Raw genomic sequence first — 17,212 nt, forward strand, 5'->3', positions numbered from 1 at the left:
TGCACTGAAACGGCTCTTACCAAGGTAAGCAATGACTTCCGAATGCTAAATCCAGTGGTCTGTCTTCAGACCTAACTTCATGGGCCCAGAGTACAGGATCTGATAAAGCTGATCACTCTCTTGGCCTTGAAATAGTTTCTCTCCTTGATTTCTAAGACCCCACCCTCCCCTGGTTCTCCACCAGCCTCTACGGCCGTTTCTCAGTCTCCTTTGTTGGGTTCTTCACCTCTCCGACTTATCAACACAGCAATTCCTCAGAAATCTTTTCTCCTGGCTGTGGTCCCTCTCTTGGTGATCGCATCTAGCCTTGTAGTTTTAAAAAAGCATTTATATGCTGAGATTCCCAAATATGCATCTTCAACTTAGTCTTCTCTCCTGGCACATATATTCAACCACCCACTGACCATCTCCATTCAATGCCTAACAGGCATCTCCAGATGAACACATCCAGAACTGAGCTCTTTCTACTTCCCCTCAAGCCTGCTTCCTCCCTCCTCACCTTCTTCCTCCCGCTGGTAAATGGCAACTCCATTCTCATTGCTGCCTTCTCTCTTTCCCCCATGCCTCTGTCCAATACATCGGCAGCTCCTGTCGGCTCTCTCTTAAAATGGACACAGAAGCAAACTGGCTCTCACCGCCTGCCCAGCTAACGTTCTAGTCGAACTCATTATCGTCACTCACGGGTGGCAACGGCCGTCCACTCTGCCTCCCTTTCAGCAGCTGGAGTCACCTCTTCAAATGTGAGCCAGACATTGTCACTCCTCTGCTCACTACCCTCCAGTGGCTTTGGAAGAGCCCAGATCCCAACAGTGACCGGTAAGAACCCACATGGTCTGGTCCCCCATGGCTTACTATGTCCCCCTAAGACCAGCCTTCTCACTGTCCCTCCGTCACACCCGGAACACTCACTCCTGCTTGAAGGCCTCTGCTCTTGCTGTTCTCCATGCTGAGACGTTCTTGCCTTGCTCCCATAAATCTTCCAAGGCTTTACTCAAATGTCACTTTCTCAGTGAGACCTGCCTAACATCGGAACCCTCATACTTCCTAAAATCCTTGCCAGCTTCGCGTTTCTTTTTAGCACTTATCACAAACATACTATATGCCTTATTTATCTTGGTTATTATTTTCCCCACTAGTGTGTCAGGCCAGGAGTACAAAGATTCTTAGCTTTTTTGTTCACTATTATGTTTCCAGGAAAGTACCTGAATATAATAGGCACTCAATAGCATTTGTTTAATAAATATTTCGTTATAAAAAATGAGCCACTATGTTTCATCAAAACTGTACTCCTAAGTAAACTGAGTTTTTCTAATAGCTAAAATCTCAAAGCCAAAGAATCAAGGCTTCCTTCCCAGTTAATCATTACTAATCACTGTAATAAATCCCTGATTAGCTCTAATACTGATTAACTGAGGTTACGAAGAAATGAATTTTTGTCATCTTTGATGGTGAAAAACTTATAGATTGTATTTATTTCTTTTTTGCCCCAAGTATGGCCTACTGAACAAAAACATAAATTGCTAGATTCAGGAACTTGTTGTACCTAAGAGGTTATCACCTTAAAGACCGGGTCCTTCCTGTCTGACCTGGCTTTGGAAGTTTGTAGAAATTTGGGTTGGAAGCATGTTTTATTCACAGGCTACTGGGGCTTATTACTAACTGCCTAGTAAGAGTTTGTTTTGCCAAGATCTTCCATTTTTAACGGGGCAGGTTCTAACTGTTAGCAGTTTCTAACTGTTCAAAATTTTACCATAATATCCACAAGACCTATCAATGGAAGAAATCGGGATTATTGGGGTTTTCATCCGTTACAGGAGGTACGTTCAAAATACGATTAATTTTCTATTTCAAGTGAAGAAAAAGCTGTTTCCAAGTACCCTGAGCATCTCCTAATAGTGAAGCATTAACACAACCCTCATTCTAAATTAAGTTTCTTTTCATGCCTTCAACACTGCAGCAGACGGTGTAGCCCAAACACGTACAGTGCAGTGATGACAGCTCAAGAGCATAAAAGTAAATCGTCATACGTACCACTTATTGCATCCAGAAGTATTTGAAAAGAATGCAAATAGAGAGAGTAGCTCAACCGTATCCAAATGTCTCAATTAGTTATGACTAAAATGTTAAAGTTTCACCAATTTACAGCACTGCTTTACTTATAAGACATAAAAATCATACATAATAATCATCAGAGAAGAAGTTTAATCCTTAGGATTAGACAGAATGGACGCTCCAAGATGAAGGCTTTAAAGAAGACAGAAACTATATTATTTGAATGAATGGTACCGGAATAAAAATGTATTCCAGCAGATATACTTTGCTTAGCATTCAAAATCTACAACACGGGTCAGTCTCCGATGCCTGTAAGTGAAACAGGCCAGGTGTAGGACTGTCAGAGTGGAATGTCCAGGCCCCACCAAACAGGGTGGCTACCACTTGGGTCCAACTAGTCACGGCCATGTAGGAAGTGGGTCCCAGTGTGGCCAAATCTACTCTTACGAGAGAAAACAAGCCAGGAGGAAGAAAGTTGTACCTTTACGTAAAACTTAAAACATTTAAATCTTGTATAAAGATTTTATTCAAAATTTCTATTTTATGTAAGTTCAAATTTTTTATGTAAACATTTTCAATTTTTTTAAAAAGGCTGATCTGCTGATGAACTCAGCTTTTGAGCTCAAATCTGCAGGTTCCTGGGGAGGAGGGAGAGTGGGGATAAAATGTTGTATGCAAACAACCATCTGGACTCAAAGTTCTACCCTCAACCTCAACAGGGAGCCACTCATAGAAGGCGTATCTATGGAATGAATGCCCATGTGTGCGGGGCCCTGCGGGGCCATTAGTACCTCCGTGTATACTGACTGCATACCTGTAGATTCAGTTCCCATCACTACTCACCTACTTAAGAAAATAATATAATAGAAGTTCTTACAACATAAAATCAATGGGTGATCCTGAATCTTTACAATCAAAGAAACCAATACCTTGTTTCAAGTTAGAAAGTTAAGAAGAAACAAGAATGGCATGACCAAGATTATGGCCTTTTTTGTCTTAAGATTGAAAAAAAAAAAACAAGAAAAGATTCCTTTCATCATTTGTCCACTGCTTTTCAACCAAGAGAAAGAAATGACCATCCTGTAACCATTACTTACTCACTGTGGGTAATAAGGCCGATCATTCTCATGAATGCTTGTCTCAGTTACATCTCACACTTATGCGTTGTTCTGTGCGTAAAATGCAGGCACGTGTCTGCTTTGGGAAGGTACATATTTACCTAAAATGTTGGGTACTAGAAGGTAACAAGGTCACATTCTAATGTTAAGTTCACACCTGATGTGAACTATGTAAGCTGATGGCTATGTAAGTATATAGAGGTAGAGAAATTAATGTTTTCATTATTTTTTATGTTGCTATAACCAGAAAAAAAGGTTTATTCACTTCCTTCCAACTAACATGGAATGTCTACAAGTCCAAGCAATAGACGTATTTATCTTTGCAGAGATCTAACCCTACACCATGATTAAAATGAGATTTATTTGGATAAATATGGTTAATACCTCTGGGAAGATTTATGCTCTTGCCAACATAGTGAATTCCCTCTTTGTGTTTATTCTATTTATTGCTTTGGAGCTATGTCAAATGAATCATTTGGAAGAAACTGATGGCATAAGACTAATTAGGCAAAAATAAAATTACCAACTACTCTTAGAACTAAACTTGAGGCTGAGGAAACTTGGGTCTTAAAGTTTGTTTTCCACATACTCAACCTTCTACAATCTTCTCCTGTTTGTCTAAAGAACTTTCTAAATAAACCCAACGGGATCCTCCTGGAAGTCCTAAGAGCATGGAAAAGAAATGCGATTTTCTATATTTGAAATTCTGGGCAAGCTTAAAAGGTACAAGTAAAATCACTGATTAGCCACTTTTCCTTCTGTTCCATAAAGCACACTTGCCAAACTTAGCTGTCTGGGATGTTTTCCTAGTACATAGCTTGTTGGCGGCACCTAACACCATCTTGGGGCAGTTGGCTTCCTGCCAGGGATCAGACTCCTTCAGTTGTTGAGTAACATGGGGACTAGATTATCAGAAGCAGTTAAAAGTTGGCTTAGACCAAGGCCAACTTGTGTCCAAGTGGTTCTTCATAAATCTAAAATATGATCCAATATACCCACCCAGTGACTGAGTGTCACTGGCCACTATCGTGGAACTAAAGTCCCTTTTAAGGAACTCATGGTCAACACACCCAAAGGTGTTCCACTGTCTAGAGCTCAGAGGAATCTGAGAAGGCTGCCTGTGTTCACATAAGAGATACTCAACAGTAGCTAGTAAACAATATTCTTCCCTCTTACTTTTAAAGGGAAAATTATTCAGTTAGGTGAGCTTATCAGAAATGCTGCAGGCAACTTAGGTTTCATTTAAAAGCCTAAGTTTGTGATGCTGTCAAGTTGGTAGACATCTAGTCAGAAAGCTTTTTGAAAGGGCTCCGTTACTATCATATTGGCCTGAATTGCAGGGTTGTGTGTGTGTGTGTGTGTGTGTGTGTGTGTGTGTGTGTCTATTCTTACAGCTTCAAACAATTTTTTTTCCTCTTCTGGGATCTCTGAACTCACTTGTCAGTTGGTTTATATTTACAAGCTAGAGTTGCATTTTGTCAAAATGTAATAACCCCTACCATCTCCACCAGGAAAGCAGGGTGAAAATCCAGGAAGTGTCACTCCTGTGGTAGGCAATGGACACGGCATGTTTGGGAACACGGTTACAGTGTAAATGAGGCTGCAGAGCTGCAAGGTGACAGCCCTGAGAAACTCTCTACCACTTCTACCACCACCGCCACCACCATCACCCATCACAATGTATGTAGCTCTATTATATGCACTTTGGTTGTATTATTCAATTAATATTCAGAATGCTCGGAAAGCATCGGTAGTATTCCCACTTTAAAGATAAGGAAACCAAGGGTCAGATATGCAACCTGCCCCAGGTTACAAAGCAGGGGCTTCAGGATGGAAATCCAAGTCTGGCTAACTCCAAACCCCATTCTCTTATTATATCACACTGTCTCTTTATAGATGGTCTTGCTGACACCTTTAAAAAACCCTCCTCCTGCTGCTTTGCCAGGGATGAAGCAGTCAGAGCTTTTCTCTCTCCTAGGAAAGGCTTATCTCTTTCTGGAATTTAGTTCATTTAAGTTTTTCTACCATATTCTGCTTTTGGGATAATTTTTAAAATCTATGACTTTATAGTTTATCCAGCTCATTCTCATTATTGGGAGTAGGCGCAACAGTCTCTTGTGACTTTCTTCATCCTAATTGGAAGTGGAAGTCTTTTTCTCATTTCTTTTGGTAACTCCCTCTTGTGGACCTCATTTTTTTTTAATTAATTTATTTGGTTGCACCGGGTCTTAGTTGCGGCAGGCAGGCTCCTTAGTTGCGGCTCGTGGGCTTCTTGGCTGTGGCATGCAAACTCTTAGCTGCGGCATACATGTGCAATCTAGTTCCCTGACCAGGGATCGAAGCCGGGCCCCTGAATTGGGAGCGCAGAGTCTTAGCTGCTGTGCCACCAGGGAAGTCCCATGTACCTCATGTTTTATATTTAAGTCTTCCTCCCATGGCTTTCCTTGAGACACAAGTTAAGCCTAGTAAAAAGCTCTCAGAAATCTCATCCGTGCTGTCCCTTGTACACAGACATTTACTGAGATTTTTTTAAAGCCCCAGAAACTATCTTCATAAAAACAAAGCATGGTAGATACTACATTTGGGGTTGCAAAAATCCTATCAAAAACTGAATAGCAACATATATGCTTATTAATCTGCAATGTAGAATTTAGAATTTTGCAGATGGCAAGCAAGTATCTAGGGAGGAAGGGCCATATATATACAATACCCATTGGCCCTTTACCTCCGAACACTTCAGTTTGTACTAAAGGTAAGAATATTTCCCTGCATACCACAGTATAGTTATAACAAGTACATTTTAAAATTATACAACATTTTCTACTATCTATATCCCATTTTGTAAATTAACCTAAAAATACATTTTTGGCATTTTTCCCCTCCCATATAGGATCCAGCCTAGGATCAGTTATTGCATATACTAGTTGTCACGACTCTTTAACATTGTTTAATCTGGAACATTTCCTCAGCCTTTGTCTTTTATGACATTGACATTTTTGAAGAATATAGTCCCCTTTTTCTTTCTTCCTAGAATGTTCTTCATTTTCAATTTGTCTGATGTTTCCTTGTGGTTAGATTCAGTCTGTGCACTTCCAGATGGGATACTGCAAAAGTGATGTTGTGTCTTTCTCAGGTTCTCACATCCAGAGGCACATGATATGTCCATCTGCCCCTCACTCACGACATTAATTTTGATCACATGGTCAAGTTATTGCCTGGTTTCTCCATTATATACTTATTATTTTCCCCTGCAACTAATAAGAATCTGTGGGGAAACACCTTAAGACCATAAAATAGCCTGCTCCTACTCAAGGATTAATTTTTATAACAGTATTTTCACTGTGTTATAAAAAATGACCTCTACATAGTAAAAGAAACCTAGGTTTCACTTATTATACCTGAATAAGTTCCATGCCAATGTTAACATCTGTTTTTATTATAGTAGTCCATACACACTGGGTGTTTATTAAAAACCATTCATTAACTGTCTGTTATCTTGGGTAGGATACAGGCAATCTGATTTTTAAATCCAACTGGTATCAATGCCCTAATTTTGGTTCAATAAAAAGAAATCTCTTTAACTCATGCTATAGAAGGGGTTTAGAAATTAAATTAAGGTATACAACTACAAGAGCATTCTATTAAAAAAAAAAAAAGAAAGAAACTTATAAAAGAACCTACCTCTATTTATTCAAATTATATATGAATTCTGGTTATGATATTAGTTATTATCCAGCCGTTTCAAAGCAGTACAATTTTGAGGTGAACTTTAATTCAAGGTATTAACCTGGATTAAACATAGTTAGCTTATATAAAATGTTCAAATGGCCAGGTGGCTTTAGTTTCTGAGTTTGGTAACAAGCAGAAAGAAGGCAATTTTTGGAAAGGAGGGCAAATTAAAAACAAAAAAAACAAAAAAAACTTTTCAGAAGTAGTTTTTAAATTTAAAAAAATGTTGTTGTTGTTGCTGTTTCAGTTTTTGAAGATGCCTTCTGGGACTTCCCTGGCGGTCCAGTGGTTAAGACTCCGTGTTTCCACTGCAGGGGGCATGGGTTCGATCCCTGGTCAGGGAACTAGGATCTTGCATGCCACATGGTACGGCCAAAAATAAAATAAAGTAAAATAAAATAAAGATGCCTTCTTTCTCATTTTGCTACTGTGGTTTGCAATATCATATGAGAGCATGTTTCACAAACCCATCATCATGCTTGAATGGGTATGCCACTAATTCAATAATTCTTTCACAGAAATCAGGAAACCAGGGGGTAGGCCAAAGGCTTGCTCTCTTAAAAAGAATATAAACTTTGCTATAGCCCCTCTTTCCTCTTTTGAGCTCAGCTTCTCATCTATAACTTTGTCATACTTGCAATACAATAAAATTCCAGGCTTTATGACAGAAGAGATGTTTGTTTGTTTTGTTTTTTATCAATAAAATTCAGCAACCAAAGCTTTAGTGTTTTGGGGTTTTTTTGTTTGGTTGGTTTTTTGGGGGAAAGCATTTGTAGCCACAGGCTCAAAGGAGAAAGAAAGGGAAAGGGATGAACTCTCTGCAAGGAAGGTCGAACACATAATTTACAAGTGAGGCAAGAGGAGCAGCTGTATCTGTTGGCCCATCAATACCACCAGCTGGAGAATTTACCAGCAATATGAAAACCACGTCCACCAGATGTCAAGCGATGCAACTGGAAGCCAAATATCTTTGGGCTTAAGGCAGGACTCTCCACTCTCCTTCCTCCCATATTTCATGTTAAATAGCAAGGTGTCTTCCACAGGCCACCAGCAGGGATAACAGGAACATTTCTGCAAACGGGACTTAATAACTTGACTGTCCCCACCAGACAGATTTCAGACCAGCTCCACTACTGAAGTCTACCTCTTCCATGTTTTTTTGTTAAAAAGCAATTTTAGCTCAGATTCAACATGTCAAGGGTGAGAGAAACTTAACTGGCTGCAAGCTATTCTTGGGCAAGGATTCCTATGGTTTATCAGGCTTATTTTATATTTTGGAACCGTTTTGGCATTGGGAAAAAAAGAATGTTTTGAAAATATTTATTTAGAGAGCCACGTTTCCACTCTTTCTTTAAACTGGTGCTGTTCAGTATGGTAGCCACTAGCCACGTGTGGCTATTTACATTTAAGCAAAATTTTAAATTCTGTTCCTCGGGCATACTTGCCACATTTCCAGTGCTCAGTGCCACATGTGTCTAGTGGCTATCATATCGGACGACACAATATAAATATAAATATAAATTATTTCCATCAACACAGAAAATTCTTTTAGGTAGTGTTGCTCTAAACCCATAAATCACCTTTTTATTTTTTAATTTAAATTTATTTTTTTATACAGCAGGTTAATAGTCATCAATTTTATACACATCAGTGTATACATGTCAATCCCAATCTCCCAATTCATCACACCACCACCCTCAACCCCCATCGCTTTCCCCCCTTGGTGTCCATACGTTTGTTCTCTACTTCGGTGTCTCAATTTCTGCCCTGCAAACCAGTTCATCTGTACCATTTTTCTAGGTTCCACATATATGCATTAATATACGATATTTGTTTTTCTAATTCTGACTTATTTCACTCTATATGACAGTCTCCAGATCCATCCACATCTCTACAAATGACCCAATTTCGTTCCTTTTTATGGCGGAGTAATAGTCCATTGTATATATGTACCACATCTTCTTTAGCCATTCATCTGTCGATGGGCATTTAGGTTGCTTCCATGACCTGGCTATTGTAAATAGTGCTGCACTGAACATTGGGGTGCATGTGTCTTTCTGAATTACGGTTTTCTCTGGGTATACGCCCAGTAGTGGGATTGATGGGTCATATGGTAATTCTATTTTTAGTTCCTTAAGGAACCTCCATACTGTTCTCCATAGTAGCTGTATCAATTTACATTCCCACCAACAGTGCAAGAGGGTTCCCTTTTCTCCACAACCTCTCCAGCATTTGTTGTTTGTAGATTTTCTGATGATGCCCATTCTAACTGGTGTGAGGTGATACCTCACTGTAGTTTTGATTTGCATTTCTCTAATGATTAGTGATGTTGAGCAGCTTTTCATGTGCTTCTTGGCCATCTGATGTCTTCTTTGGAGAAATGTCTATTTAGGTCTTCTGCCCATTTTTGAATTGGGTTGTTTGTTTTTTTAATATAGAGCTGCAGAATGAGCTGTTTATATACTTTGGAGATTAATCCTTCGTCCATTGATTTGTTTGCAAATATTTTCTCCCGTTCTGAGGGTTGTCTTTTCATCTTGTTTATGGTTTCCTTTGCTGTGCAAAAGCTTTGAAGTTTCATTAGGTCCCATTTGTTTATTTTTGTTTTTATTTCCATTACTCTACGAGGTGGATCAAAAAATAAGTAACTGTGATTTATGTCACAGAGTGTTCTTCCTACGTTTTCCTCTAAGAGTTTTAGAGTGTCCGGTCTTACATTTAGGTCTCTAAGCCATTTTGAGTTTATTTTTGTGTATGGTGTTAGGGAGTATTCTAACTTCATTCTTTTATATGTAGCTGTCCAGTTTTCCCAGCACCACTTATTGAAGAGACTGCCTTTTCTCCATAGTATATCCTTGCCTCCTTTGTCATAGATTAGTTGACCATAGGTGTGTACGTTTATCTCTGGGCTTTCTATCTTGTCCCATTGATCTATATTTCTCTTTTAGTGCCAGTACCATATTGTCTTGATTACTGGAGCTTTGTAGTATAGTCTGAAGTCAGGGAGTCTGATTCCTCCAGCTCCGTGTTTTTCCCTCAAGACTGCTTTGGCTATTTGGGGTCTTTTGTGTCTCCATACAAATTTTAAGATTTTTTTGTTCTAGTTCTGTAAAAAATGCCATTGGTAATTTGATAGGGATTGCATTGAATCTGTAGATTGCTTTGGGTAGTATAGTCATTTTCACAATATTGATTCTTCCTATCCAAGAACATGGTATATCTCTCCATCTGTTTATGTCATCCTTAATTTCTTTGTATTCCTTTATTTCTTTTTCTTCTCTGATTGCCATGGCTAGGACTTCCAAAATTATGTTGAATAATAGTGGTGAGAGTGAACATCCTTGTCTTGTTCCTGATCTTAGAGGAAATGGTTTCAGTTTTTCAACATTGAGAATGATGTTTGCTGTGGGTTTGTCATATATGGCCTTTATTATGTTGAGGCAGGTTCCCTCTATGCCCACTTTCTGGAAAGTTTTTATCAAAAATGGGTGATGAATTTTGTCAAAAGCTTTTTCTGCATCTATTGAGATGATCATAGGATTTTTATTCTTCAGTTTGTTAATATGGTGTATCACATTGATTGATTTGCATATATTGAAGAATCCTTGGATCCCTGGGGTAAATCCAACTTGATCATGGTGTATGATCCTTTTAATGTGTTGTTGGATTCTGTTTGCTAGTATTTTGTTGAGGATCTTTCCATCTATATTCATCAGTGATATTGGTCTGCAATTTTCTTTTTTTGTAGTATCTTTGTCTGGTTTTGGTATCAGGGTGATGGTGGCCTCACAGAATGACTTTGGGAGTGTGCCTTCCTCTGCAATTTTTTGGAAGACTTTGAGAAGGATGGGTGTTAGCTCTTCTCTAAATGTTTGATAGAATTCACCTGTGAAGCCATCTGGTCCTGGACTTTTGTTTGTTGCAAGATTTTCAATCACAGTTCCAATTTCATTACTTGTGATTGGTCTGTTCATATTTTCTATTTCTTCCTGGTTCAGTCTTGAAAGGTTATACCTTTCTAAGAATTTGTCCATTTCTTCCAGGTTGTCCATTTTATTGGCATAGAGTTGCTTGTAGTAGTCTAGGATGCTTTGTATTTCTGCGGTGTCTGTTGTAACTTCTCCACTTTCATTTCTAATTTTATTGATTTGAGTCCTCTCCCTCTTTTTCTTGATGAGTCTGGCTAATGGTTTATAAATTTTGTGTATCTTCACAAAGAACTAGCTTTTAGTTTTATTGATCTTTGCTATTGGTTTCTTTGTTTCATTTCATTTATTTCTGCTCTGATCATTATGATTTCTTTCCTTCTGCTAACTTTGGGTTTTGTTTGTTCTTCTTTCTCTAGTTCCTTTAGGTGTAAGGTTAGATTGTTTATTTGAGATGTTTCTTGCTTCTTGAGGTAGGCTTCTATAGCTATAAACTTCCCTCTTAGAGCTGCTTTTGCTGCATCCCATAGGTTTTGGATCGTCGTGTTTTCATTGTCATTTGTCTCTAGGTAATTTTTCATTTCCCCTTTGATTTCTTCAGTGATCTCTTGATTATTTAGTAACGTATTGTTTAGCCTCCATGTGTTTGTGTTTTTTACGTTTTCTTCCCTGTAATTCATTTCTAATCTCATAGCGTTGTGGTCAGAAAAGATGCTTGATATGATTTCAATTTTCTTAAATTCACGGAGGCTTGATTTGTGACCCAAGATGTGATCTATCCTGGAGAATGTTCCGTGCACACTTGAGAAGAAAGTGTAATCTGCTGTTTTTGGATGGAATGTCTTATAAGTATCAATTAAATCTATCTGGTCTATTGTGTCATTTAAAGCTTGTGTTTCCTTATTAATTTTGTTTGGATGATGTGTCCATTGGTGTAAGTGAGGTGTTAAAGTCCCACACTATTATTGTGTTACTGTTGATTTCCTCTTTTATAGCTGTTAGCAGTTGCCTTATGTATTGAGGTGCTCCTATGCTGGGTGCATATATATTTATAGTTGTTATATCTTCTTCTTGGATTGATCCCTTGATCATTATGTAGTGCCCTTCCCTGTCTCTTGTAACATTCTTTATTTTAAAGTCTATTCTATCTGATATGAGTATTGCTGCTCCAGCTTTCTTTTGATTTCCATTTGCATGGAATATCTTTTTCCATCCCCTCACTTTCAGTCTGTATGTATCCCTAGGTTTGAAGTGGGTCTCTTGCAGACAGCATATATATGGGTCTTGTTTTTGTATCTATTCAGCAAGCCTGTGTCTTTCGGTTGGAGCATTTAATCCATTCACGTTTAAGGTAATTATTTATATGTATGTTCCTATGACCATTTTCTTAATTGTTTTGGGTTTGTTTTTGCGGGTCCTTTTCTTCTCTTGTGTTTCCCACTTAGAGAAGTTCCTTTAGCATTTGTTGGAGAGCTGGTTTGGTGGTGCTGAATTCTCTTAGCTTTTGCTTGTCTGTAAAGCTTTTGATTTCTCCATCGAATCTGAATGAGATCCTTGCTGGGTAGAGTAATCTTGGTTGTAGCTTCTTCCCTTTCATCACTTTAGGTATACCATGCCACTCCCTTCTGGCTTGTAGAATTTCTGCTGAGAAATCAGCTGTTAACCTTATGGGAGTTCCCTTGTATGTTATTTGTCATTTTTCCCTTGATGCTTTCAATAATTTTTCTTTGTCTTTAATTTTTGCCAGTTTGATTACTATGTGTCTTGGAGTGTTTCTCCTTGGGTTTATCCTGTTTGGGACTCTCTGCACTTCCTGGACTTGGGTGGCTATTTCCTTTCCCATGTTAGGGAAGTTTTTGACTATAATCTCTTATTTTCTCGGGTCCTTTCTCTCTCTCTTCTCCTTCTGGGACCCCTATAATGTGAATGTTGTTGCGTTTAATGTTGTCCCAGAGGTCTCTTAGGCTGTCTTCATTTCTTTTCATTCTTTTTTCTTTATTCTGTTCCACAGCAGTGAATTCCACCATTCTGTCTTCCAGGTCACTTATCTGTTCTTCTGCCTCAGTTATTCTGCTATTGATTCCTTCTAGTGTATTTTTCATTTCAGCTACTGTATTGTTCATCTCTGTTTGTTCTTTAATTCTTCTAGATCTTTGCTAAACACTTCTTGAATCTTCTCGATCTTTGCCTCCATTCTTTTTCCGAGATCCTGGATCATCTTCACTATCATTATTCTGCATTCTTTTTCTGGAAGGTTGCCTATCTCCACTTCATTTAGTTGTTTTTCTGGGGTTTTACCTTGTTCCTTCATCTGGTACATAGCTCTCTGCCTTTTCATCTTGTCTATGTTTCTGTGAATGTGGTTTTTGTTCCACAGGCTGCAAGATTGTAGTTCTTGTTTCTGCTGTCTGCCCTCTGGTGGATGAGGCTATCTAAGAGGATTGTGGAAGTTTCCTGATGGGAGGGCCTGGTGGTGGGTAGAGCTGGCTGTTGCTCTAAATCACCTTTTTTAATTCCATTAAAAAAGGAGCCATTATAATTCTCTTCTCTATGTACTATGGAACAAAGCTCTCATACGCTGTCCTCACAAAGCCCTGTGATGCTACTGGCTTGCTGGGTAATATTCAGAGGCCAGCCTGGATGGGTGTTATATGACCAATAAGCAAGAAGTTACTCTTTCTTACTTGTAGCCTTAATTTGTTAATGATCCCATCTCTATCAGACAGTTTACATCAGAAGTTTCCTTACTTGCATTTCCAAATGTGTAAAATAAATCATGCCCTTTGAAAGAGAGGCTTTACAGCTTTGTAATTGAGGTACTTTAATGCCAAGTAAACATCATATGCCACAGCTGTTCCTAAAAATTTTATGAACAAGAAGAACATGAGGCCAGTATAAAATAAATCCACAAATTATGTTTCTGACTCCCAGGCTCACCCCTCTTGAGTGCAGGGAAGCCAAGCGACTCAAGGGGCGCTGCGTGGACATTCTCTGTGAATGTTGTGACTCACTGGGGGATGAGGGCCCAGGGTGTGTGGCACACGGGGCACAGACCTTTGACTCTGCCATGAGGATGCTGTGTCAGACCACACCAGAGCACGAGCCAGGTAGTCCTTGCAAGGACACTGGGCATCTCTGCCCTCACACACGCAGGGTGTGGTCCAAGTGCTCAGCTAACTTTGCCTCGGTCTCCTTTAGCTATTCCCATCCTCCTTGCAAAATCACCCAGCCCTGCCAGCCATGAGTGGCACACCCATTTGCTCTTCCCAATCCCCAGTTTCTTCTTTTCCAATTATTCACAGTGGATGAAGAAGAACAAGATTAAAAAAAAATAAAAGGTTTGTCCTAATCTCTCCTGCTCCATCATCAAAAGCAAGAAAGATCTGCTAGTTTTCTTTGGAACCGTTAACTGTTCTTTATCAGATTCTCATAAAGATCACAGAGCTACCGTCAAGAGAGGCTGAAAAAATTCCATTGTGTCCACTTGGCCGGTTAGAGGTTCACACGGTGGCTGCAAGGTTTTCCAATTATGCCCCCGTTTTCCCGCTTACCTTGGCCTTCCCATCCTGGGCTGACATATATCCAACACACATGCTCTCCGTCGTGTGGCTCCACAGAAATTCCACTGCCATGGAAGAGAACACAAATAGGCACATTCAGATCACAGATGGAAAATAAATCTCTGCTTTTTAATACAACAGTTAAAGATAGCTTTATATTTAACACACTTGGGCTCCCTACTTTCCATTCGCTCCTTCATAAATGTCAGGATGATTTAGTACTCAGAACCGTGTAATACCGTTTACTGTGAAATGAAAAATGTATTTCTTACTTGTCAAAACTTATGATTATTACATGTAAAATAAATGCTCTTCTGTTTGAAACTTGTAACATTAAACAACACACATGCATGCACACACACTTATACATACAGTACACAATGATTTAGTAAATATAATATTCTATAACGTAGTTTCCTTTAAAACACACACAGACACACACACACACCCCCCCCCAGGGTCTAGGTTTTCAAATACCATTCTCCATGAAAAGGAACCAGGATTCCTTGGAGAAATGTTTATTCCAAGGCTGGGGCAGAGAGAATATTAAATGAATCTGGAACATCTTTTTGTGCCAGAAAATAAGGAAGTGCTCAAAGAATGAGGAGGACTTATCAAAAGGACCCAGGGTCAGCCTGCACGGACTTACACTGGCCATATCTGAGTCAATCTAAGTATCAAAATAAATAATAACAGTAAAGAATTACCACCACTGAACAAAATTAAAACCAATGAGCCCATACTAATGCAAACACATAAAGGAATAAATAAAATGGAGGAGAAGAGAAAGCAATTCCTTGTAGCAGAATGCCAACTAATACATACAGAAGAAACAACAGAGTTAGAAAGCCATCACACTTCCTAAAACTAGGAGAATCTGAAGAGGAACAGGCTATTTACATAATCTCAGTGTGATCTCTCCACAAAATTCTTATGAAGTATAAAGGGGCAAAGTATAAGTTCACTGTGGAGAAACCCATGGACTCCACTTTAATCCAATGATGGAAGCTAACATCATCAATTAAGGGACAAATCAACACAACGTGCCTCCTGAGACTCACTGCCACTTCTGTGGTGTTCTTGCCAAAAATGCAGAACCAGAATTGCATGAGGAAACACCACACAAATCTGATATAGGAACACTACTAAATAACTGGCTTGAACTCTTCAAAAAATGTCAAAGTCAAAAAATACAAAGAGAGTTGAGAAACTGTTCCCATTTAAAGGCATCCCAGGGACTTCCCTGGCAGTCCAGTGGTTCCACTGCCAAGGCCCTGGGTTCAATCCCTGGTCGGGGAACTAAGACCCCACAAGCTGCGTGGTGTGGCCAAAAAAATAAATAAAGAAGACAAAGGCAACATGACAACTAAAGGCAATGTGTCCTCCTGGGATGGAGCCTGGATGGGGACAAGGGGTGCTTGAAGGGACACAACTAATGGAGTTTGAAAATCGACTATGGATTAGGTAACAGTGTGGCATCAATATTAAATTCTGTGATTTTGACAACTATACTGTGATTATTTAGAACAACAACCTTGTTCTTAAGAAATAAGCACTGAAGTATCAGGAGTAAAGACACCGGATCTCTCCACCTTGCTCTCAAGTCATTCAGAAAAAAAAATGTACATGTTTAAGTGTGTGTGTGTGTGTGTGTGTGTGTGTGTGTAAAGGGAAGAGGGAAGGAAGGAGGAAGTGGAGATGGAAAAACAAACGGAGGAAATGAAAATGAGTGAATCTGGGTAAAGAAATCACGGGTGTCCCTTGTACTGTTCTCGAAACTTCTCTGTAAGTTTGAAATTATATCTAAATTAAAAGTTACAGAAAGAAAAATACTGAGATACACACAAAGCTTTGTCACCTTCAAGTACTTACTTTCAAAATTCTAAGTTTTTTTAAAGGCATTTTTAAAGTTTTGATGCACTTCACAAAAATTTCAAAAGTCCCCAGTAATAAAACTGCCTTGCTCAACACCAATCCTCTGGGTCCCGGGCCATCCATCTGTTTACATCTCCGAGCTAATTAAGCCTGAACACAAGTGTGTGAGTTGAGACACAACTGTGGCTCAGCGGTCCTAGACTCTGAAGGCTTTGCCAGACACATGGGGAAGGAAGAAGCAGAAGGGGCGACACTGAGTTCCTCATAGAGTGGCTCATTCCCTCATCATTAATTAATTCTCAAACCTGCCAACCTGCTCCACAGACGCTCCGCTGATGAGTGCAGGAAAACAGCGTCACGCAATGAAGCAAGTTCTCTTTGCCAGATGTTTTTTCTTCCTAACACATCTGCTTTGAACTTCAAAAACCTTGAAGTCCAGAGCAAGGTCTGGGATATTCTGAATTGCCTAATAGAGCAAAGGCACTCAAGTCTTACTGAATTTCTCGAGTAGTGACAATGCCATTGTATTTAAATACAAAGTTCAGGCATTTCTAACATTGTGACCTCTCCTTATTCCCCAAATATTAAGGTGGTAACTGCTCATGAATTAGCCAAGAAAAATACACGGAAATATATAGTCAATCTAATCATGAAAGGGAAGGATAAAAACACTGCACATTATTTTTTTAAGACACAATCTTGACAATTTCAAACTGCATTATTCTCTCTAAAAATAGAGCCTGCTTTAAGGAAATGTAACACATGAAAAATTTAGACTTACAAAACAGGATAAATTGAGTGTGCTGATTGACCACATTAAATATTTTTTTATTGAAAGGTTTTCAATAAAGTTTCTAGACACAGAATTTAGGAGTTCTTAAAGAAAGTAACTCAATGTCTAGAAATTCAGTCTTCATTCACTCTTTTTACAAACAAACAAACAAAGGAGGTG

General features: G+C 39.0%; 1 protein-coding gene and 1 long non-coding RNA gene across 13 annotated transcripts in view; one reads left to right on the top strand and one right to left on the bottom strand.

Moving 5' to 3' along the window:
- Positions 1 to 17,212, bottom strand: part of TASP1 (taspase 1) — a 385,678-nt gene that overhangs the window by 163,915 nt on the left and 204,551 nt on the right. For all 12 annotated transcript variants that reach the window (XM_082428637.1, XM_082428634.1, XM_082428629.1 and 9 more), the window contains one exon: positions 14,377 to 14,450. In XM_082428637.1, the coding sequence (XP_082284763.1) occupies positions 14,377 to 14,450 (74 nt within the window). Of the gene's footprint in view, positions 1 to 14,376; positions 14,451 to 17,212 lie in introns of those variants that run through there.
- Positions 1 to 17,212, top strand: part of LOC309644717 — a 74,310-nt gene that overhangs the window by 46,130 nt on the left and 10,968 nt on the right. The gene's annotated exons all lie outside the window — the stretch shown is intronic.

The sequence above is a fragment of the Balaenoptera physalus genome, assembly GCF_965194825.1.
Source record: "Balaenoptera physalus genome assembly, chromosome: 16".
NCBI lineage: Eukaryota > Metazoa > Chordata > Mammalia > Artiodactyla > Balaenopteridae > Balaenoptera > Balaenoptera physalus.